Here is a 25,344-nt window from a genome sequence, read left to right on the forward strand (position 1 = left end):
TCTCAAGTATACCTAGAACAAAGATCTTACTTTAAATTGTATTTTTAGTGTGTGTGTGTGTGTGTGTGTGTGTGTGTGTGTGTGTGTGTGTGTACATGTACCAAGTATGTGCATGAAGGTCAGAAGACATCTTGCAGGAATCTGCTCTCTTCTCCCACCATGTGGATCCCAGACATAAAATTCAGGTCTTCAGGCCTGGTAGGACACACCAGCCCAAGATTGTTTTTAAGTTATCCAATCACAAAGGAGACTGACTTAAGTCAACTTAGTCCCATAAAATATACAGAGGGCCAGCAAGATGGCTCAGCAGGTAAAGGCATTTGCAACCATGCCTGACTACCCACCTGAGTGCAATCCCCAGGCCCCACATGACAAAAAGAGAAACTCAATTCCAGAAGGTTGTCCTCTGATCTCCACACAAGCATCATGTGTGTGAACCCCCAGTAATTTACACATAGCAAATAATAAATAAATGTGAAAATATACTAAAATGCGCAAATATATCCTAAAAAATTACCATTACTCTGTTTTTTCTCTCTTCTCTAATAACAATGATCAACATGTCAACCCTCCATTGGGGAAGGGAGGTTGGTTTTTTGCTTTGCTTATTTCTCTCTTTGTATGTGCGTCAGTGTGGTGGGCATGTTTGTGTGTTCGAATGTGTGTAGGGCATGTGTGTGTCAGTACAGTTGCACATATGTACATGTACTTATAGAGTTTGAAGCTAGCAGGAGTCTTCCTTGACTGCTTCCTACCTTATTCATAAAGCAAGATCTCTCCACTCAACCCAGAGCTTGCCTATAGAGACTAATCTGGCCAGCTAGCTTGCTCTGGGGACACTCTGTCTCCATCTTCCAAGTGCTGGAATTTTAGGCAGGCCGCCACATCCACCTGACATTGACTTAGGTTCTGGGGATCCAAACTCTAGTCCTCAGACCTGCTCGGTGACTAGCACTTTATCCAGTGCCAAAGCTACTCCCACATTTTAGCACTCAGAAGGGTAAGGCAGGAGGATCTCTCACTCAAAGCTGGTCTGGGCTACATAGCAAGATTCAGTTCCAAAATAAAGACAGAAAACTAATTAGCCATCTCAAAAACAACACCGAAATTACTGCCTGGGTCGATTTCACTAGTGAGCTGATCAAAATGCTTCAAGTGAAACTCTTGGAAAACAAAAACAATATAACTGTGTATACAGCAATCCACTAAGATGGAACATTTCTACAATGCCCATTATATGATGTGTTCATTTTATTTATTTATTTAAATATTTTTGTTTAAAAAATTTTATTATATATATATATGGGTGTTTTCCCTGCAAATATATCTGTGTACCATGTCCATGCTTGGTGCCTGCAAAGCCAGAAGAAAGCATCAGATCCCTTGGGACTAGAGCTATAGATGGTTGTAAGCCACCTTATGAGAGCTGGGAATCAAATATGGGTCCTGGAAGAACAGCCAGTGCTTTTAACCATGGATCCATCTCCCCAGGCCCTAAGTGTTGATTTTAAAAATAATGAAAGTAAATTCTGCAATAGAAATCTAATTTAGAATAATTTTTTGAGTCTCTTATTCCTGGACAGCAGAAAAGAATCCTTTTGCTTTGTGGTTTATATTTTATGGTTTCTAACGAAGTTGCTTTTATATCAAATATGAAAATGTAACTATAAATTTCTCTTTGTCTTTAATTATAAAGTTAGAAATTCACTTACATAAATAGGACATCTCAGAGGATTAAACTAAAACCTTGTGGTAAATCTGAAATGGTCTGAGATAAAAACGCCTGCCTTGGCTGCCTCCTTCACTACTAACACTTTGCCCTTACCAACAGCTCGAGTGGCTACTAGGCTTGAGTCAGGCCAGTTATGTTCACACCACCTTCCCCAGCATGCTTGAACACATATGATTAGAACAGGCTTACATTCCTAACCTAGACAAGGCTACCAATCTCTCCCCTGGGGACATGCAAAATTGGTACGTGGATTTTTGATGCAGTCTACACTCTTCAATGTAGGGGTTATACACTCTATGTCACTGTCCAGGATGTAAATTGGGGGGTCAGGGGAGACAAGTCAGTTCACTAGGAAAGAAAAAAATGTCTCTGGATACACACACAGAGGTAAAGACAAAAGAGACAAGGATGCTTCAATTTTCTTAGCAATCTACCTTGTTTCCTAAGGCCTACCTACAATTTTCCCTGAGCCTCTAAAAGATGTCCCTGTATCTTTATAACCAATTCTTCTCTTTGTTTAATACTTGCATACAGCTACAATAAAATGTAGAAATCTAAAGGCATGGATCAGCCACATTGCTCCAGCACAGCTCGAGATTTTGGCATGTTTGGTGTGCCCTGTGCAGGTTTGTTTCTTGTATTAAAGAGCAATAAAACAAAGCTGGCAGTGGTGGCACACGCCTTTAATCCCAGCACTCGAGAGGCAGAGCCAAACGGATCTCTGTGAGTTCGAGGCCAGCCTGATCTACAGAGTGAGTTCTGGAACAGGCTCCAAAGCTACACAGAGAAACCCTGTCTCAAAAAAACAAGAAAGAAAGAAAAAAAAAAGAGCAACGAAACAATTAGTACTCATAAGAAGAAGTAAGTGACAGTCAGGTGACCGGGGGAAAGACGGCACAGGACTGTGGAGTTAACCGAAGAGAGACGATCATTTAGCCCTGATTACTGACTTGGTACATGGGGATATAAAGGCCCAGAAACCTTTAACTTTGTACCTTTGCCACTGGAGTTTTGACCCCAGAACTCTAGAAATATGCCAAAGCTACTGCCACATTAAGCAAAATTTTAAAAAGTAATTTAAATTTCAAAATAAAAGTTAAATTAAATTTTAAAATAAAATAGGCAACCATACTGAACAGCACTATATATATATATATATATATATATATATATATATATATATATATTGCAGTAGCTGAGAATGCCTCTATAAAAGGTTAAGCTACTGGGGCTAAGGAGATGGCTCAGTGGTTAAAAGCACTGGTTGCTCTTCCAGAGGACTCAAGTCTGATTAGCAGTACCCACTTGACACCTCACAACCCTCTATAAATCCAATTCCAGAGGACCCAATGTGCATAGTGTATGTATGGATAGTCTCCAAGGGCATAGTGTATATATGTGGAGAACAGATAGATATACATGTAGACTAAACCCCAATACACAAAAAATAAATAATTTTTAAATGTTATGGTATGGAAGGATGATATATCCCTTTGAAGAAAAAGATGGGACCTATTTTCTTGTGTTCTCTGAAATTGCTTGTTGAAGCTATTTTCCAACAAAGAAATATTTATTTAAATGTAAAACAATGACTTAACTGTATCCTCTCTGCACATTCCTTGTACACATACACCACACTGAAAGGATCCTCAAAAGTACTGTTTGCCTTAGTTCAAAATTTTCAACTCATAAAATTACATACACATAAATTTGGCTTAAGACAAAGAGACAGGAGAAGTAGTTCCTACACTCTTTATGGAAGACTGGTGTTTATGAATATTCTCATATATTACCTCTAACATGCTACAAATTGTAATTTATATGCAACTTTGACAGTGAAAAGCTACATAAGACAATAAGACAAGTTCCTGCAGGTAGCAAATTATGAAATTTATTTTAATTGAGTGGAAGAGTGAATGAACAGAAGAAAGTCTGAATGTTCACAGAGAAAATGAGAATCACAAAAAAAGCTGTCTTCTGCATAACCAATAGCGCCCCCTACTGATACACAAAAGCTACATTGCAGTTAATTAAAAAGCCAGAGGTACCTTGGATCCTCAGATCCTTCTCCTTGAATCCTGTCCTGTTCAATAACTAGTGTAATTCGTTAACATATTCTAAATATTTACTTAAAATACCTGTTAATTTGAATCACAGTTTTAGACATCAAAGATAAAAGTAAAGTTTATTATAGAATCTAGAAAAAAATATGGCACCATAAGTCTAAATTGTATTCCACAAGCAATTCACTTAGACCATGATTTACTTTACTGATCATCCAGTAATGTTCATCTTCCTTACACATTTATTTTTGTATTTCTTGATCAGTTCACTTAAACTAATGCTATCTCAGACTGGAGAACTACCTCAGTGGTTAAGAACACTTGCTGAGACTCTAGTTCAGTTCTCAACACCCACACTGGGTGGCTCAGAACTGCTTATAACTGTCCTGCTCCAGAGGACCCAATCCCTCTTCTGGCCTCTGCAGGCACCCATACACATGCGGCATATACATACACAGACACATACATACACATAAATAAATAAAAATAGTTAAAACTTTCCCAGCTTAGTTTTTAATTCTTTTATTATATTTATTTGTGCGTGCGTGTGTGTGTGTGTGTGTGTGTGTGTGTGTGTGTGTGTGTGTGTGTGTGTGGAGGTGAGAGGACAATGTATTGGTTCTCTCCTTCTGCCTTGTGGGTCTGAGGGATTAGAGTTAGGTCTCCAGGACGGGCAGCAAAGACCACTGCCCGCTAAGCCATCTCAGCGTACATTTAGACTTTCTTGAATGCACAACAGCTATGTCAAGTTATACTTGTAAGAAGTTATACTGATTAATGTTTCCATCCATGTGCTACAAGGAAGTCCATTTTCACATTTCTGGAAGTGAAAAATGTATTGCTCTGCAGATTTTAGATGCATGACACTTGTTACTAAAGAGATGGTACTTTGGAGTTCTGGGAGTGTTTATATTTCTTTAAGATTTGCTTATATTTTAACTATAGAATTTCAATTAGGTTCTTTTAAAACAGTTTCTTTGGTTGGGTGTAGTGGTGCATGCCTTTAATCCTAGAACTTGGGGGTCAGAGGTAGGCAGATCTCTCTGAGTTTGAGGCCTGGTCTTGTCTGATCAACAAGAGCTACACAATGGGACCCTGCATCAAAAAAAATTCTGTTGATTTATCCATACTTCTTTAATTATTTTGAGCACATAGTCTTTGTCTAACAGGTTCAATGTTGGATATCTTGGGAATGTCTTTTGTCAACTTCTTTTTTCCCCCTATGAATGGGCCACTGTGTTCTGCTTCTCAGTATGCCTTATATCTTTTTTTCTTTAAACTAGATATCTGGAATCCACCATTTGGGTAACTCTGGAAACCAGACTCCTCTCTCAGTCTGTGGAGTTGCCTGATGGTTGTAAAGTCATCTGCTCATTTAGTGACCTCTGTAGACTGTTTTCCCAGAGACTATTCCTCTCCTATGTAGTAACTGAAGTCTTCATTCTGTTACTCAACAGTCACCCAACAACTGATACAGCCGAACAGCAAGAGAAAAGGCTATTCACCAACCCTTGGCTTATGGAGCACCGTAGAGAGCCGTGCACGGCCGCGCCTCAAAGATGGCGCAGGCGTCCGGCTTCCGCCTTCCGGATGGCAGGTGTTCTCTGGGATAAACAACTCCTTATTTGGCTAAGGCTAGGATCTGGCTTGCTTCCACACACCTGGACCTAATCTGGCTTGCTTGCGTATGTCTGACCCTATCGGCATTGTCCACGTGGCACTACAGGGTTGGTTGCCCAGTGGCTATAAAGGGCATGGGCTGGCTTTCCCCGGGGTCAGAAGATTGTCTCAAGGTTCCTGAATAAACTGCTTGGAGAAGAGCTTGGTGTTGCGTTTTCCTTGCTGGTCAAGGCAGACGCAACAAGTGGTGGCCCGTATGGGGAACCTCAGCCTCTTTGTGGAGCTCAGAACTTTTGCTGTCAGGGTGGTATACCGGTAAGTCCTCAGGTAATTTGGGGAACCGTGATAAAAGCGGATTTTGCTCTCATCTGTAGATAAAGAGAGAGCGGGAAAATGTAGAGCCGCGACAAAAGCGGACGGGAAAATTAAAGAAAGTGAATGCAGGTGAAGGCAAAAGTGCTGCTAGTATCATGGGCGCAACTTCTTCGCACCCAATTTTTCTGGCTCTTAACGAGCTGCTTCTTTCAAAGAAATTAAAGATTAAGAAGAGTAACCCAGAGGTTTGGAGACAGGTTAGAACTGAAATGCAGCTAGCTCGCCCAGTGTTTCTCAATGCCCAGACTCAACAGAGATACCATGAACCTTTGGATTTTAAGGTCATCAAGTCTCTAGTGGAATCTGTCCGGGATGAAAATAAGATATGTGAGTCTGTAGAAATTCTGTCTTGTTAAATCTGTGTTAAGAAATCTTTAGGTGTTTGCTAAGTTAAATATATGCTAATGGTAGCCCTATATAAGTTTGTAAGATAGATCCATAGAGTTCCTTTAAGAATATAAGCTTGCAAGAAGTATCTAAGATAGTCTTAAGACATGTAGTAATAAGCTTGTAAGAAGTAAAGATGTTAGTTGTAAATGTAAGTTTAAATAAGAAATATAAGAAGTATATAAGAAGTAATAAGAAATATATTTGCTAAAGTAGTTCTATAGTTTCATTAAAGAGTATAAATAAGTAGATGTTAATATGTCATATGTGAGTTTGCAAAAATGTGTAAATGTTTAGTGTGAGTTTAGGCTTAAGCACATGTTATATGTGAGTTTGTGAAATGGTGTAAATGTTGATTATGAATCTAAGCTTAATGTATGTGGTGAAAGAACCTGAGATACAAAGTTAGTGTCCTAGGAGACTGCAAAGCAGGCAGTCTGAGTGGTTTCCAAAAGCTCCAAAAGCCGCTAAGAAGCTAAGAATGGCGGACGCCAGAACCAGCACAACAAGGCATCCGCAGCTGAGATCTGTGGAAAATCAACGCAACACAGAAAAACCTGAGCTAACAGCGAAAATGCTTTATTAACTGGGGCCCTCGGCCTCAGGTCCCGCAAATATATGGGGCAGTGGAGAATCAGGAGCAAGGCGGGAGGTTCTGTTTGTGTTTTCCCACAGGACCAGCTAGACCCTATCTGGGTACCTGAACGATTGGTGCGACAGGCCCCTCAGACGGAGAGACGTGATGACACCCCAGAAGCTGATGTGCCTGATCCTGATAGCCCTGATTCTGACAAGCGTGCCAGCGGGAGCAGCTGAGGATCAACTCACGAGCGGAACCTGGTCGGTGGAGTTTGATAACCTGACCCAGATCCTGCGCAATGAGATCATTGCGGTCAACTCCACCCGTGTGCACCTGGCCTCCGCTTCGGAAATGATGTCTTGGCTGCGAAATTCTATCACCTTTTTAAAGGAGTGGGCAGGATTAGGTGCCCTGGTAGGCCTACTGGTACTTGTCTCCCTGATGTGCCTGTGGTGCATTGTTCGTTTAAGGGTTTCTCAGCAGCGCAATGCAGCCATGATTATCCAAGCCTTTACAGCCATAGAGGCTGGACAGTCTCCCCAGGCCTGGCTGGCCGCATTAAAAGCTTGATTGCACAGGATGCGAGTCTAGTGCACTGCACTTGGGTCTAGCTGTATTGCAAAACCCAAGAAGAGCAAGTCTAATTGCATGTGGGTTGATACCCTAATTCCCACCTCTGCAAAAAAGGGTATCGGACGGGTCAAGTGTCATCCACCACCTGGACTAACACCAGTACAATGTCCAAGTTGTATTTTGGCAGAGATTAGACCTCTGCTCTTGCCTGCTGCTTAAAACAATAAAGGGGGAACTGTAGAGAGCCGTGCACGGCCGCGCCTCAAAGATGGCGCAGGCGTCCGGCTTCCGCCTTCCCGATGGCAGGTGTTCTCTGGGATAAACAACTCCTTATTTGGCTTGGGCGTGGAATCTGGCTTGCTTGCGTATGTCTGACCCTATCGGCATTGTCCACGTGGCACTACGGGGTTGGTTGCCCAGTGGCTATAAAGGGCGTGGGCTGGCTTTCCCAGGGGTCAGAAGATTGTCTCAAGGTTCCTGAATAAACTGCTTGGAGAAGAGCCTAGTGTTGCATCTTCCTTGCTGGTCGAGGCGGACGCGACAGAGCACCACAAAAGCTAGGCTCCAACCTGTCCCAGAAGTCAGGAGGAGAGGCAAGACCAGGAGTTCAACATCACCCTCAGCCATGTAGCAAGTTTGAGGACAGCCTGGGCCACATGACACCCTGTCTCAAAAGAATAATTAATTGATTGATTAAACTACCTTTCATAAAGGGGGAGTTTATTCCTTGAGGACTGGACTGACAGGAAAGGAAAAGGAGAAAAAACATCACTCTGACCAAGAGCCAGGATAGTAGAGGGCCATCCATACTCCTGTAACTAACTCCAATAAACCCACTGGTTTATTAAGACAGACCTAAGTGCCACCCACCCTCCTTCTGATGGGAAATTAGATTACAAAGAAGTCCACTGGGAAAAAAGAGTCTGGACACTAAGGTGTTAAGACCATGGAACACTATCAAATAACCCATACATGAAAATACTAGAACCGACAGCCTAAACCTAAGAAATAAGTTTCTGAAGGAAGACTTCACTTCATCATATTGCAAATAAGGCCTAAAAGAACCCATGGTTCTGGATTCACAGGCCCCAGTGGGGAGCATACTATCACTGTTTTGCTAAATAGACATCAAAGTGTCTGCTAAATTTGAATCTCTAGACTCGTTGACTTATCTAGTGCAGCCCTGAGCCCTCATGAGAGAAGTTTCTTCATGCGATAGATGGCAGCAATTTCAGAAACTCACAGCTGGTTCAAGTGCAGAGAATAAATGTCTGCGGAGTGCTCAGCCACAAACTGGACATCAATATCACACCCTCTCCCCGAAAAGCTCATTGTGGAAGAACTATAAGAACCAGAACGGGGAAGACTGGAGTGAAACAGTAGCTTCTGGACAGTCCGGGACAACTCACTCATGAGCACAAAGCAGCGGCACAAGCTCAAGCCAATCAACACTTGAGCGCACAGGGAGGCGGGCTGAGCTGCACAAGCTCAAGCCAATCAACACTCGAGCACACAGGGAGGCGGGCTGAGCTGCACAAGCTCAAGCCAATCAACACTCGAGCACACAGGGAGGCGGGCTCAGGAACTCCCACCTCTAGCCAAGGAGCTACTTACATTGATGCTTCTAGGGGAGGGGGAGTCAGTTTTCCTTGCAGCTGGGCCCCAGGAGTTGACCATGCTCCAGAGTGCAGACCCGAACCCCTGAGTATGGACAGCACCAATTGGACTCGGTAGGCTACTTAAACATTTTTTCTTAAAGGGACTAGAGAGATGGCTCAGCAGTTAAGAGCACTGGCTGCTTTTCCAGAGGACCCAGTTCCCAGCACCTACATGGCAGTTCACAACTATCTATAAATCCAGTTCCAGGAGCTCTGACACCCTCACATAGATACACATGCAGGGCAATACACAGCAATGCACATAAAATAAAAACAAATCATTTTTTAAAATTTCTTAAACGAGAACACACAAAGTGGGGAGGAGGAAGTGAGAAGATGGCAGGTGGTTCTGCAAGGAATTTAGGGGTGAATAACATAAATATATTGTATGCATCAATTCAATTCCCAAAGAATTAAAAAAAAATAATATTTAAAATACAGAACTCAATAAGGTACCTTTTAGCAACATCTAAGTAAAGCTATGCATGCTAAAATGTAGGTAACTTGATTACTATAATGTTCAAACAAAGTATCTAATAACACAAAATTAGAATAATTTATGTTATATTAGGGGGTTATGTTCAAGAAAGCATGCAAGCAGTAATTAAGATGGTAAAGTAGTCAGAAACGTAAATGAGTACACATGGCTCTTCCCAATATATAGCAAAGATCTCTCTCCTGAGCCTAGCCCTCTCCAGCTCACCTTGCTAGCTCATTACTGAGACCCACTGCCCTCATCCTTCTCTTCTCTAGTCTGTCCTCCACACTGACCTCGGAGCACACCCTCTTCTGCAATGACCACTCTTTGGAAGGTCACTATCTAAAACGCAGTAACCCACCACTGTCCCTACAAAAAATCCAAATTGCCACCCCTGGGCTAAGCCTTTACTTTTTCTTTATCTTTTGTTTTTTTGAGACAGGGTTTCTCTATGCAGCCCGGCTGTCCTGGAACTCGCTCTGTAGACCCGGCTGGCCCCAAACTCATAGAGATATGCCTATCTCTGCCTCCCGAGTGCTGGGACTAAAGGCGTGTGCCACCACCATACGGCAGTTTTTAATTTTTCTAATAGACTTTCATTTTTGGCCTTTGCTTGGCTTGCCTTCTTTCCATATATCAAAGCAACACTTCTAACACTTGAACTCTAGTGTTACTACCCACCAGCCACAGCTCTTTAAGAACTAACATACTATGCGGGATTTCCAGCTTCATGGCTCCAGCTGTTCCAAAGATTCTTATAACAGAGGCTCCCATGGTTAAAACAGATCAATATGGAGCTTCTACTAACTGACAGGAACATATCCTGAGCTCAATCTTATCTTTCCCACTCTGAAGCTGAGGGGGTCCACAGAAAGGAACTAGATCTTAAAGGACTAAAATGCATCCTCTTCTGCACAGCCATAGCTGGCTAGTTAGGTGAGTATCTCTTATCTCTTCTATATCAACAACTGATAATATCCTATGCATGATCTACTGACATTGCACAAAAATTGCCATACTCTCTCACACGTGGAGACACAAGAGGTTTCTTTTGCCTAAACTCACTTCCTTTAACTTATCTCCTTAGAGAATTACTTATTCACCAAGCCTCGGCTCTCCAGTCAATGTCCACAGGGAAAATTAGACTCACACACATCGTCACATGCTTAACAAACCTCCTATAGATCACTTAGTGACTATCTATATAAGTCTTATAATATGAGTCTCTACCAGACTGTTAGCAACTTGAATAAAAGTCTTTATATGCTTTAATGTCTAAAGCCCAGTTTCACAAACACTGTCTGATCAATAATATATATCTGATGACTATCAAATAAAAAGAATACATACATAAAATGTTATCATCTCAAATCTCTAAGATATTACAACATATTCAGTCAATTCAGTTTACTTTTCCAGAATTAATACTAGTCTAAAAAAGGATATGGTGCTTAAAGAGGTGAATTTTGAATTTAGTTATTTGCATAAGTTAATTTTTAAAATTTTAATCAAAATGATACATTAAAATGATTATGCACAAGCTGACTTATGAATAACTTAACTGAATATCTACTTACTATATAGATAATATTTAAGCTATCGGATCCTATGCACTAAAGAGTCAAAAATAATATGCATAAAATTAAAAGATAATATAAAAGCATAATGTATAACAAAAATGAGTCTATATGTTCTTTAGACACAGTCACTGAATGGACACCTAAAGTAAAGGTCCTTACATTTGAAAACAAAGCAAAACAAAACAGAGGTTTTTAAGTGATTAGATAATCTACATTCCGATGTTATAGCTGAGAAAAGAAAAGATCAAAGTGAGAAGTAGGAAAATAGACTTTAAACATCGTTTTACACAAACTTTAGGTTGTCTACACAGGACATGATAAAAAGAAGCCAATTGTGAGACAGGCCTTAAAGAATGTGTACAATTCACTACACAGAAGATGGAAATGAGAATATTCTATGAAAAGATAAAAATGAAGTCAGGAGGCTGGGCAGTGGTAGTACACGCCTTCAATCCGAGCACTGAGGAGGCAGAGGCAGGCGATCTCTGTGAGTTCAAGGCCAGCCTGGTCTATGGTTCGAGTTCCAGGACAGGCTCCAAAGCTACACAGAGAAACCCTGTCTTGAAAAAACAAACAAACAACTGAAGCCAGGTATGGTTGGTGCCCAGCTGCAATCTCACTGCTTGGGAGGCTCACAGAGAAGAACGTATTTGAAGAGAGTCTGGGATGCTTAGCTAGGTCCCGTCTCACAAAAAGGAAGGAAGGAAGGTGGGAAGGAGGGAGGGAGGGAGAGAGGGAGGGAGGGAGGGAGGGAGGGAGGGACACAAGAAAAGGAAAGAGAACAACAGGAGTGAGGCTTAGGAACCAGCACCCAATTAGGAGCTGTGGGGGAGTGACTGACAGATTTGACAGCACCAGATTTCAGCTTCTACTGGCAGGCACAAGGCTAAAATTTTATGTGATGGAAAACGAGTAACCAGAAAGGTTAACAGGTTGTTTATAAAGTTCAACGATTCTAACTACCCAAACGTGCACTTGAAAAAGGAAAGCCATAAAACAAAAGGAGAGCCCCTCATGGCTAAGAACAGTAGGAATCATCTCACTGTTACAGTTCAGACCTTCAGTGCCCCTGATGTCCCTCTGCTAATGGCTTGAACAGTCTTCAGCATGGCCCCTTTAGGAGGTGGTGGAACCTGTAGAAGGTAGAGCACTGCAAAAGGAGTTCTTAGTCACGTGGTGCATCCCTTGGAGGGATTGTGGGACCCCTGCCTGTGCTCTTCCCCCTCACTTCCCAGCATGCTCTGCCACACTGTTGATGTTGCTCCCCACACTCCCAAAGGCATGGAAACAAACGGCAGTGGACTAGGAACTCCAAGAGTGGAAACAGATCTTTTATTCTACCAGCTGACTTCCTCATCCATACTGTAATGGTGACAGAAAGCTAACATAACAACTCAGACTGTCAGCCACATGATGCTACTGCTTTTGGAGGACTTCCATGGACAACTCATTCTTTGAGAGCAATGGGTAAACGCTACCAAGCTCGGCATTTGCCAGAACAGGGGTCCATTCTAAACACCATGTATACTCCTGCAAAGAAAAACCTCACATGAATCCAAACATGAACATTCATGCGCTCTTCTTTCTCTCTCCCTCTGTGTGTGTGTATGTGTGCATGTGGGTGTGCATGCACATATCTGTATATGCATTTGGAGGACAGAAGTTGACATCAAATATCTTCCTGTATCTCTCTCCACTCTGTTTTGACGCAGGGTCTCCTTGAACCTGGAGCTTAGCTATTCAGCTGGACCAGATATCTAATGAGCTCCAGGAACCCTTAGGGCTCCACCCCCCACCAGTACTGGGCACAAATGTGTACCATGCTGGGCTTTTGTGTGTGTAAAGGATCCAAACGCAGGCCCTCATGCTTATGCAACGGGCACGTACCAACCAACCCACTCCCCCAGCTCCCTAAACATGAATCCTTAAGAAAGAAATATATAGCCAGGTGGTGGTAGCCCATGCCTTTAATCCCAGCACTAGGGAGGCAGAGGCAGGAGGATCTCTGTGAGTTCGATGGCCAGCCTGGTCTACAAAGCAAGTTCCAGGAAAGGCACAAAGCTACACAGAGAAACCCTGTCTCGAAAAACCAAAAAAAAAAAGAAAGAAAGAAAGGAAGGAAGGAAGGAAGGAAGAAAGAAAGATAGATAGATAGATCCTTTGGGGACTTGGAGAGATTTGTGTTTGTTTGCTTACTTTTTGAAACAGGGCCTCACTGTTCCTGGCTAGCCTGGAACTTGCTGTGTAGACCAGCCAGACGCAAACTCACAGAGATCTGCCTGCCTCTGCCTTCCAGTACTGGATTAAGGGCATGCGCCATCATACCTAGCACTAAAATCAACTTTTAAATTTACTATTAAGTCCTACAAAAAATATGCAACTAAAAATTTTAATGAAGCATATTGATAGCAGAAATAAACTTAAAGCTGTCCTCTCCACACTAAGGGGGAATAAAGTTGAACACTCACACTGTTTTACCATCCTTCAGAGTCATGCTCAAAACAAATATTTCCCAAAAGATAAATAATAGAGAATATGTCCACTCTTCAATTGTAAACCATTTAATCTCACAATCAGGAACTGACTGAACCACCTTACTAAGACAAATAAGAGAGGTTAAGTCAAATGCTTTCATTGAAAACATTTCTCACAGCATGAGCGCTGGGTGTGGTACATTACCACCTCTACGGCAGCACATCTGTGAGTACTCATCCCTGCAACTTACCCCAGTTTTATCACACAAGCGTAAAGTATGAAACGAACCAACAGCAAACAACTCTCCATCCGGAGCCCAGGCAACCGAGGTAATAGGGTGCTCATGAGGCTGAGAACTGTACAGCACGCGACCATAACTATCCCAAACCTACAAAATCAAAAACTTTTAAATGTTTTATAATATCACCACATTACTACAAGAAAGTTTGTCCTCCAATAAAATATCAAGTGAAGATAAGAAATCATAATCGTGCAGCATTAGCAACTAGAAACTTAATGATCATACAAGGAGGACAAAGCAGCAGTTCTGGAAATTTACATGCCTCAGAAAGGGAAATTTCACAACATTACTAACCCAGATTAAACATGACATCTACCCATTTTAAGTACTTTAAATTTAGTAGTAAAATCTGGTGATGGTTGGCCTTTCCGAGAATTTCTTTTGGCCAAATGAGATTTCTATTGACTTTGTGTAATAGTTTATTTCAGTTAAAGTCCCTGAAATTACAGTTACACTAAATTTTACTGTTGGAGCTAGGGATATACCTCAATATAAGTAACTTTTGCCTAGCGTATCAATGGTCCCAGTACTGCAGACAGGGGGAAACATCTTAGCACCCACAAATGATTTTGGTCTGTAATGGACCAATATTTAGGAAGCTAGTAGGACTGAGTTCTAAAAATGTAAATGAATAAGGAAATGAACTGATTTAAAGCATGAAACAAAAGAAGCTGAACTGATATTGCTGCTTATTAAATAAAAATTTTATTATAAGAACTTTAGGCCAGGCAGTGGTGACGCATGCCTTTAATCCCAGCACTCGAGAGGCTTAGTCAGGCAGATCTCTGTGAGTTTGAGGCCAGCTTGGTCTACAGAGCAAGATCCAGGACAGGCACCAAAACTACACAGAGAAACCCTGTCTCAAAAAACAAACAAACAAACAAAAACAAAGAACTTTAAATAGCACTTAAAGTTGGAAACCAATTTTCTCAATTATTACGAAAAAGAAAAAACTAAAAGATTAGTCTTATATGCTGAATACTTTTCCCTTAATTTTATTCTCTTAAGCCAACCATAAGTCTAAACATAATATATTATCATGGTCAGTTTTATTTGTCAACTTTAACACAGTATAGAATCATGTGAGAAGAGATTCTCAGTAATGGACTGTCTAGCAGGTTGGCCTGGGGATGTCTGCTGGGTTCTGTCTTATGTGAAATAAAGTAGGAAGACCCACCCACTGTGGGTAGCATGACTCCCTGGGTCTGTGTCCTGGACTCTGTAAGAGCTGAAGAATGAACTGAATACAAGCATGTGTGCATCCATCCTCTCTCTGCTCCTGACTGCTGGTTTACTAGCTGCTCAAGCCCCTGCCCTGACTTCTCTGCAATGACGTAACCTCTAACTCTAAGCCAAACAAACCCTTTCTCTCTTGAAGCTGCTTCTGCCAGGATACTGTATCCCAGTAACAGGAAACAAAGCTTATACTTATGCATACCTTATACTTACAGTCTTCACCAGCAGATAAAATAAGATCGTTGACTGAGTTCCAATCGACTTTTAAAATAATGCCTTCATGGGCTTTCCACTGTGAAGAGGAAAAAGATATTATTTACATCTTTAGAAGTGAAATTTTTTCTATAAAAAATATTGTTTTCTGTTTCCTTTTTGTTTTTTGTTTTGTTTGTGTTTTAAGAGCTGAGGGTCTTACTGTGTTGCGCAGCTTGGCCTAAACTATTGGACTCAAGCGATCCCCCGCCACCCCCTGCTAAGTAGCTAGGGTGACTGCAGACCATTCATGCTCAGCCTGTGGCCTCTTTCTGGTGCACTGCTTTCTTCTTTTCTTTTTCCCCCCTCACCATCCTCTCATGGATTCCGATCTCCCTTCAATACCCACTGTACAGCTCTTCATTTGCTCGCTTCAGTCCAGTTGCCAAGGAAAGCACCTAGCACCACGCCATCCACTTTACAGCCTACATCCCAGGAATCTGCTCAGTTGCCCGGACTCCAGGGGCAAAACTGCTTGCTGCTACATTGTTTCCAGCTTGACTTCAGCATGATAAGCTGGAATAAATGTGATATAATCTAAGGCATCAGCTGACTTCAAATCTCATTTGTCCTGCTGGTCCTCTCACTGACACTGTCTTCATGCTTACTTACAAAATTCTCTCTCCTCTCTGTTTCCTGGGGTTGGGGGCAGGAGAGAGGACTAGAAACTGATCCTAGGGCCTCACACATCAACTATGCTTTACCAGCTAGCTATATGCCAGACTGGGTTTTTTTTTTCTTTTGTTTCAACCTCTAGTACATAAACATCTTTAGTATTCTCTCTCTTTTTTTTTTTCCTGTACATCTCCTAAGCTTTATTCTCTTTAACTTTGTGGGTCTAGGTCACAACTGGATTTATTACAAATCCTCTGTTGATTTACTATATAATGAAGCTGTGTTTTCTGTAATAAATATATATTCTATACATACAAAATGCCTATAGACAGACATATACAAGTTACCTAGAAACTTGCAATCTATAAAGCAAGCATGTTTTTCTTGCTTTTAAACATAAATGATCCAGAGACACATAGAATATATATCCATCCATGTATATATGTCACATAATATATGTCACACAGAAACTGGCAATCTAGAAAATAAGCATGGGCATACTGCTGTTAAATATAATTCATGTTCCCATTTGCTATTACCACTCATGTAATTAGACATTTTTAAAATTTAAGATCCACTTGAACAACAAGTTCCTTATGGCAGGAAACATCTTCTGTTTCTCTTTCTTTCTTTCTTTCTTTTTTTAAAGATTTATTTATTATGTATACAGTGTTCTGTCTGCACATATCCCTGCAAGCCAGAAGAGGGCACCAGATCTCATTACAGATGGTTGTGAGCCACCATGTGGGTGCTGGGAATTGAACTCAGGACCTCTGGAAGAGCAACCAGTGCTCTTAACCTCTGAGCCATCTCTCCAGACCTGTTTCTCTTTCTTATAAAATAAACTGAGGACAAGTTTTGTTTGCTTGCTTGTATGCATGATGCTGTGGTCAGACCCAGGGCCTCACACATGCTGATCTACTTTGGAATACATCCCAAGCCCTGCTCTATGCTATTTAATATCCAACACTCCACATACTGGCATACAGCCGACACGTAGTATATTTATACTGAACAAATAAATATGCTTCCTCACATAAAACTAGATTCTGAATGTGTGAACTACCTTAAGGACATGCGGCTTACAGTTCTAAACTGCACTCCTTTTCGTGGACCATCTATACTTGCATACACTTACACTCCTGGAGACTTTGCTACAAGTTCACATTCCCAAAAGGAATGGGTAATTTGCATTACATTTCTAATTATACTCTAACTCCTCTTTTGCTCCACAGAATTGTGATAATGGGTTTCTTTTCTTTTCTATTCTATTCTGGCTTACACAGAAGCTCTAAAGTATATTTTATGATGATGTACAAAACTTCCAAGTTTTATTTCTATAGACCTAATTACAGATGTCTTAACGCACATGAATATAAACCAAAGGTATAAATGAAAAGATTTCACGTCCCTGCTTTTGCTGTCTAATTTCATTGCAGATGTATTGGCTAGTTTTTTGTCAGCTAAATGCAAGCTAAAAGAGAAGAGGGAGCCTGCATTGAGAAAATGCCTTTATAAGAGTAGCCCTCGGATCTCTGTGAGTTCGAGGCCAGTCTCGTCTATAGAGCAAGATCCATGACAGGCACCAAAACTACACAGAGAAACCCTGTCTCCAAAACAAAACAACAACAACAAAAAAAACCAACCAAAAAAAAGAGTTGCCCATACACAAGCCTTTATAAGAGTAGGCTGTAGGCTTGTGGGCTATTTTCTTGATTAATAACTGACATAATTAATAGATAAGTAATAGAGAGACAAGAGATAACATACATTGTCTATACAGAAATTACAATATACAACATCAAAGTTTTCTTAACCCCTTTTATTGCTTGAAATCTACATTTATCCAATTTCTGAAACTGATGCTTTATGTGTTCAATGGTCTGCATGTACATATGTGGACTACATGTGTGCAGTACCCAAAAAGGCCAGAGGAGGCATTGAATCCACAAGAACTGGAGACGTAGACAGATGCTACCTGTGCTGTGTGGGGGTGCTGGGAACAGAACCAGGGTCCTCTGCAAAAGCAGTAAGTGTGCTTAACTGCTGAGCCATCTTTCTAGTCCCCGAACTTATGCTTCTGACAACACTCTTATACTTGATGTAGCCTGTCAATCTCCATCACCAAGTTCTTTATAATTTTTTTAAATAATTTTTAATTTTTTATTATTTTATATGTGCTTTCCTGAATGTATGCTGGGTACCACATGAATGCCTGGAGGCCAGAAGAGGGCATCAGACTCCCTGGACTGGAGTTACAAACAGTTGTGAGCCATATGGATGCTGGAAATCTAACCTGGGTCCCCTACAAGGGCAGCTAGTGCTCTTAATGGCTGAGCCATTGCTCCAGCCCCCCTTACATCTTTTTTTTCTGAGCTCTCTAGCTTATTAAAAGGGAAAGAAGGCATATTAATTCATAATAACATAACAGCATCAGTAACAGCTATTCAGTACCAAGTGCTCACTACATACCAGACACTAGTTGTCACAATCATAGTGAGTAGGTATTACTGTCAGAGACAAGAAGGCTGAGATGAAAGAGATTAAAACTTTCTGTCATCACACAGAGGTAAGCAAGTGAAGGCCTGACCACGTGCCTCACTCCAAAGCTGTGCTAGTGTAAATGAGAGCAGTCGAATTTGGCAGTATTGTCCCCATGGGTCTGCCTTTAGAGTCCTGAGGGATACATGAGTAAAGGATTGTGGGAACTTCTTCTATGGTTAAAAAGTGGTGCTGCAGTCGGTTTTGTGGCAGGGCCTGTGTGGAGACCCTGAGAGGCTACTGCATGGACGTGTGAAAGTGAAGCCTGGTCTGCCATGGAGACTCCAAGATGTTGAAGATGCCAGAGCCAGGCACCATCCGCCCAACAGAGCAGCATACAAGGACTGGAAGCAGCCCAAGACAGAGACCTGTGCTGCAGTGAGCCATCTCAGCCCTTTGACGACGGACATGGAGCTGCAGGAGTTGGAGTGTGCCCTGCTGGTTTCAATTTTGGTTTTTTGGTTCATCTAGTATTTTCTCACTATGCCCCCATTCGCCCCTTTTGGAATGGTAACGTATATTCTGTGTCACTCTATATTGGGAGTATGTAATTTACCTTTTTATTTTACAAGGAGTTATAATTAAAAGATTGCCTTGAGTCTCAGAAGAGACTTTGAACTTTTAAACTGTGTGGAGACTGTGAAAAGCTATGGTGACTTTTAAAGTTGGACTATGATATGACCATGAGCCTATTGGGGCCAGTGAGTGGGATGTAGTAGTATGAATGGGAATGGCCCCCATAGGCTCATATGTCTGAATTGGTCTCCAATTGGTGGAACTGTTTGGGAAGAATTAAGAGGTACAGTGCCACTGAGGTAAAGCTTTGAGGTTTCCAAGGACTTACAACATTCCCAGTGTCTCTTCGTCTGCCTCCTACTTACATATCAGGACACGAGCTCCCAGCTACGGCTCCAGTGCCATGCTTCTCTGCCTGCTGCCACGCTCCCCGCCATGACAGACATGGTAACCCTCTGACACCGTAAGTCCCAATAAACCCCCTTTTCTATAATGTTACACAGTCCAAGAATGGAGTCGTGTGAGAATTTTGAGTGCTTGTGAGAAAATTCCAGGAAAACAAGACAAGAGTTACCTCGGTTTCTTCAAAACAGAGTTGTTCTTGGAATGTGTTTTTACACTCCTCCAGGTGGAGTGGACAGGAGTGAGTTGACTTCAGCTGTTGTTATTTATGTGCTTCTAAGGAAAAACATGTTTTTGCCAAACGTGGCGTGTCCATGTGATTATATACTTTACTCGGGCGACTCTTTTAAACCTTCAGAGTATAAACTGTCTAGTGCTCTAAACAAAGTTGGCTATTCCATGAGACTTTAGTCCACCTCATTTTTAGGCCCCTACTCTCCAAGGTTCAAGCACCAACTAGATCGGTAAACACTGTAAGTTGCCTTTGTCATGGTGTGTTATCACAGCAACAGAAAAGTAACTAAGACAAAAGACAAACTACACTATGTCTTTATCAAAACGTAAGGGAAATCATTCTGTCTTTCGGTAGTAGAATAAATAAACAATTCTTGCATACTAGCTTAAAAGTGTGTCCTTCATTTGGCCCCGCCAAAGCTGTCTTAACAGCCATTGTTGCTTTGTTCACTTTTGTGTGATTCTGTTTACCCCTTTCCCTCGCATTTATGAATAACCAGTTTTTTTCTCCCCCCTGGGTTTAGGACCACCTCCCCACCTATTCTTTAAGACTTAGCTCTAACAACTATTCCTCCTTTCTGAAGAGCACACAAGCAAATGTCAGCTCAACATCTATCCTTATGCCAAATGTGCTCTATATTCTTCAGAAAGTTCTATGCACACAATTGCTTCTAAGTCTCGTACCGACTCCTCCACCATTCTAAAAATACTAAACCAGTTCTTGGCCTTCGAGAGGGCACACATGTTTGAACAGATGATAATGATGATTAAAAACAAATCTAAACACTCTTAAGAGTTTCATTTAGTTTTCTTTCATCTCAAACCTACACACTGGAGGCTGACTCTGTAGACTAAAGGATGTTCACTTGTGCTGAATCACATGACAACTCAGTAACTCAAAACACCTGCATGACTGACGAGAACAATGTGAACCTTTTGGAAAACATGAACAGATCCTGATCAGTAATGAAGTCTGATAAAAATCAAACTCAAAGCTCTCAGATGTCAGGGGACCAACCAGAAGGAAGGGACTGCAAGGACCACCCAGCTTCATAGTGACACAGAGCTAGATAGCAACTTAAAAAGGCCTGAGGTATACCTGTAAAACTTTAGCATTTGGTTGAAGAGGTTTAATGATGAGCTGTTTGCCTGCTGTATAAAGAACCTTTTCTGAATCAGGGCCCCATGCTACTGAATACACTGGTATTCCTGTAAAAAAGAAAGGGGAAAATGATAAATGTACATTTTCATGACTTTAAAAAAAAAAGAGTAATGTTAAGAGGATCAAAATCTTGGCATGGTGGCAGAGGACCGCAATCTGAATACTAGGGAGGCTGAGGCAGGGTAATCCTAAATTCAAGGCCAGTCTGAGCTAAATGAGATGAATAAATCATCTGTGTGTTATTTCCATTTCCCCTCAGTAATCCTTTCATATTGGAGAATAGTCTGAGACTGAAACACAAACTGATCTAATAATATTTCAAAATAAAAATATTAAAAATTTACTGTGAGTCACCAACCCGCTATATTTTGTATTTGTATGTTTTACTTTTTTTTTTTTTTTTTTTTTTTTTTTTTTTTTTTTTTTTTTTTGAGAAATGAGCCTACTGTGTAGCCCAGACTGGCCTCACGAACTTCCTTCCCGACTTTTCCACTGGGATTACAAGTGTGCCCCACCTTACCAATGGCATAATATCTTTCAACCAGTTTGGATCTTGCTGAGAAAATACAACATTTTTCAGACATTCTAGATACTATGCTATTTAAATCTAGGATAAAGGTCTTATAAAATTCATTGTTCTTCACCTCCCATTAATAGCCAATGGAGCTGAAACTATCTCGATGTATGAGGTAAATGTATAATTTATACACACACACTCATTATATATCTATATAAACACTATATATATTCTATATATCATTATATATGTAACATTATATATATATGTATATGTGTGTGTGTGTGTGTGTGTTTTTTTTTTCTCTGTGTACCCCTGGCTGTCCTAAACTTCCTACATAGACTAGGCCAGCCTTGAACTCATAGAGATCCTCCTACCTCTGCCTCCGGAGAGCTGGGATTAAAAGCATGCACCGTCACATTGGGCTGGTTTATTCTTATATACACTAGGTGTTTACTGCTATCATTCTCCACCGTGTTTTCTAAGACTAAAGTTCATTCGGTCTTTCACTGAACCTAGAGCTCATCAATCGGCTAGACTGGCTGGCCCAAAAGTGCCATGGATCCTCCTGGGCAGAGGCCTCCACAGGGATGGGATTACAGGTGAGCACCACTACACCCAGCTTTCCTGTGTGGGTGCTAAAAATAAGAATTCAGGTCTTCTTCCCCTGTGTGGCCAGCACTTTACCAAATGCAGCATCTCCCTGTGATTTCTTACATTTCAGATTCCTGGAGGAGGGTTTGCTGTTTATCGGATGGCGCCGATAACAAGGATAGCAGTGTACCGCAAACAGAGCCAAGGACAAGTTTCCTTACTCTTACGGTCTGAATGTGAAATGCTCACCACTGAGGGCTGGGCCTCAGCTGGTAGCACTAGTGGAGGAGATTCTGGACACTTGAGGAGGGAGGACCCAGCTAAAGGAAGCACAGCCCTGGGCCCTTGAGCCCCACCCTCTTGTCTCCACTTCCTCACTGTCATACTGTGAACTACCCTGCTTCTCCATGTTGTCGAGGTCTAGATGGCCCAAACTTCTGCAATTGTGAGTACAAAGAAAGCCTTCCTCCCTTGTTCATGACAATGTTCTCTCACAATAACAGAGTCTGACAAATATATCTACCACAAGCCACATTAAATTTGATACGGATTTTAGTTTCTGACAGGAATTTACATAGTATTCTTTTTTTAACTCAGTTACATTTAAGGGCATCTTAATTTTTAAAAAAAAGATGCATTTATTTTATGTGTAAGTGTTTTGCCTGCATGTTTATGTCTGTGCACCCTGTGCATGCCTGGTACCCATGGAGGTTAGAAGAGGGTGTCAGGTTCCCTGGAACTGGAGTTACAGACAGTTACGAGCCACCGTGCGGGTGCTGGGAACAGAAACTGGGTCCTCTGGAAGAGCAGCTAGTGCTCTTAACCACTGAGCCATCTCTCTGCCCTACCCCGCTTTTTTCTTTACACAGAATCTTGCCATATAGCCAGGCTGGCCTCAGACTCCTGATCCTGCCTCATTTGTACCCCAGGCACTACGATCAGAGATGCGCATGCATCGCTATGCTTGGCAAGGACAGTATTCTTAACTTGATCACTACCTGCGCTACCTAATATCTTCTAGAAATCTATGCTTTATGTGACCTTCACTTTAAAAGCTGAGTAAAATAGCCAAGTAAGTGGTACGTGCCTATAATCTCAGCACTCAGAAGGCTGAGACAGGAAGATTACAATTGTAGGTTATGCTGGGCTACATAGTTATCGGCCAGTCTAGGGTACATAGCAAGACTTTATCACACACACACACACACACACACACACACACACACACACACACACACACACACACGAGATATCTATATACGTATACATAGATATAAAATCTATTGAAAGCATTGTTTATATAGTAATAAATAATCCGTAATCCTCTTGCCTTGGCCTAGCTACCTATTCATTAGAAAAGTGTATCAAGGTTTTATAATTAATCTATAACACATTAACCCATTTCTAGTTATAAAGCCAAGCCTTTGAAAACTAGGGTCAGACTGATACAGCAAATGGCTTCTATGAAGAAATGAGTGAATGAATGTTCAAGAAGTTGAGATTCCCAGGAAAATAAGATCTGAATTTGATGATTCAGGCAATCAATACGATTTAATTACTTTTTTTTCCTGGTTTTTCAAGACAGGGTTTCTTTGTAGCCAGCCCTGGCTGTCTTGGAATTCACTTTAAATACTAGGCTGGCCTCGAACTCATGGAGATTCACTTGCCTCTGTCTCTCTAGTGCTAGGATTAAAGGCAAGCATCAAAACCACCCATCATGATTTTATTTAGAAACAAAATTCAACATGCTATAATCAACTAAGACAAATATATACTATTTTGTTCATTTTCCCCAAATAAGTGCATAAGTGAGCAAGTCTCAGTGGTTGATGGAGGTTGGATAGTCTAGTTTACACCTGTCCATACAAACTCTTCAGGTTGGCTTCTACAGCTTACATTTAATGTTATAAAGGCTCTAATCATCCTATTTAAGAAACAGCCTCTGGGCTTTATCTGTATTGCAGCAACCCATAAAACTCAGCCCAAGGAGGTGATCCAACTCAAAGGTCCTTCTCCTCCTCCTCCTCCTCCTCCTCCTCCTCCTCCTCCTCCTCTGTACTTACAAATATTCTCTAAGAGTACCCTGGAGCTTGCCTTCCATTCAAAAGTAAATTCCCAGCCAGGCTGGACGGACTAATGCCTATAATACAGCATTTGGGAGGTTGAGGCAGGAGAGTCACAGCAGGACTGTTAGCTTGGACTACACAGTACTAGCAATGTAGTCCAAGCCAGGCTAGGCTAAGACTGAGACCCCACCTCAAAAATAAAACAAAACAAGACACCCCCAAAAAAAAACCAAAAAAAAAAAATTAAACACAATCTTCAACTCTAATAAACTCCCTAGAAAACATAAACCGAAAGGATTGGAAGCGGGGAGAACAGCCAGGGATTTAGTTAGAAGGTATTTAGTTAGCAGTACCAGCCAGCTAAGTGCAGCTCTCAGCCCTCATCAAAGAAGCTTCTTTCTGCAGATGAAAGCTACCACAGAGAGCCACAGATGGTCAAAATGCAGAGAATAAAGAAGCATGGGGTGCCAGGCCCCAGTTGGTACACTGACAGCAGAGTTCCTACACTACAGCTATCCTGGCTAGTTTATGTCAACTTAACACAAGCTAGAGCCCTCAGAGAGGAGGATGCCTCAGTGGGCTGGAGGCAAGCCTAAAAGAAAGACCAAATAAATTTCCTTAATTTGTGATTGATGGGGGAGGACCCAGCCCATGATGGGTGATGCCATCCCTGGGCTAGTGGTCCTGACTTCTATAAGAAAGCAGGCTGAGCAAGCCAGTAAGCAGCGTCCCCCCATGGCCTCTTCATCAGCTCCTGCCCCTGCTTGAGTTGCTGTCCTGGCTTCCTTGGATGAACAGAGCTGTCAAATAAAGCTTTTCCTCCCCAACTTGCTTTTTTTTTTTTTTTTTTTTTTGTTTTTTCGAGACAGGGTTTCTCTGTGCAGCTTTGCGCCTTTCCTGGGACTCACTTGGTAGCCCAGGCTGGCCTCGAACTCACAGAGATCCGCCTGGCTCTGCCTCCCGAGTGCTGGGATTAAAGGCGTGCGCCACCACCGCCCGGCCCCCAACTTGCTTTTTAGTTGGTGTTTCATCACAGAAATAGAAACCCTAAGATGACGGCTGAGGGGAAATTAGAAAAGAAGAGGTAGAAAGATTGTAAGAGCCAGAGAAACAGGACACTTGATGGAAGAAATTGTCTTCTAGACATGACTGCGCCCATGAAATCTCTGCAATATGGTTGCCTAAGCATGCCAATATAGATGACATTCCACCCCTACAAGAGCTACAAGGCAGTCAATGGCTGCTGAGAGAAAAATATATTTTCTGCAGGGACAAGCCCTCTTGATGGGTTATACAACCTTGAGTGGTCAGCCCTAAATACATGTGCATACTGGCAATACTAACCGGACTTAGTAGATTGTGTACACACACAACAACAGTAGGTTGT

The 25,344-nt window shown here is 41.6% G+C and overlaps 1 protein-coding gene across 5 annotated transcripts in view; it reads right to left on the bottom strand.

The window, feature by feature from the left end:
• The window catches only part of Ift80 (intraflagellar transport 80), a 115,567-nt gene that overhangs the window by 56,554 nt on the left and 33,669 nt on the right, over nucleotides 1-25,344 (bottom strand). For 4 of the 5 annotated variants that reach the window (XM_052731976.1, XM_052731978.1, XM_052731975.1 and 1 more), the window contains 3 exons: nucleotides 20,718-20,827; nucleotides 15,261-15,350; nucleotides 13,772-13,909 (listed from right to left, as the gene is read on the bottom strand). In XM_052731976.1, the coding sequence (XP_052587936.1) occupies nucleotides 13,772-13,909; nucleotides 15,261-15,350; nucleotides 20,718-20,827 (338 nt within the window). The remainder of the gene's footprint in view (nucleotides 1-13,771; nucleotides 13,910-15,260; nucleotides 15,351-20,717; nucleotides 20,828-25,344) is intronic. The other variant, XM_052731977.1, reaches the window with a different exon arrangement.

Source organism: Peromyscus californicus, unplaced genomic scaffold (genome assembly GCF_007827085.1).
Source record: "Peromyscus californicus insignis strain IS unplaced genomic scaffold, ASM782708v3 Scaffold_9__1_contigs__length_137607984, whole genome shotgun sequence".
In the NCBI taxonomy this organism is placed as follows: domain Eukaryota; kingdom Metazoa; phylum Chordata; class Mammalia; order Rodentia; family Cricetidae; genus Peromyscus; species Peromyscus californicus.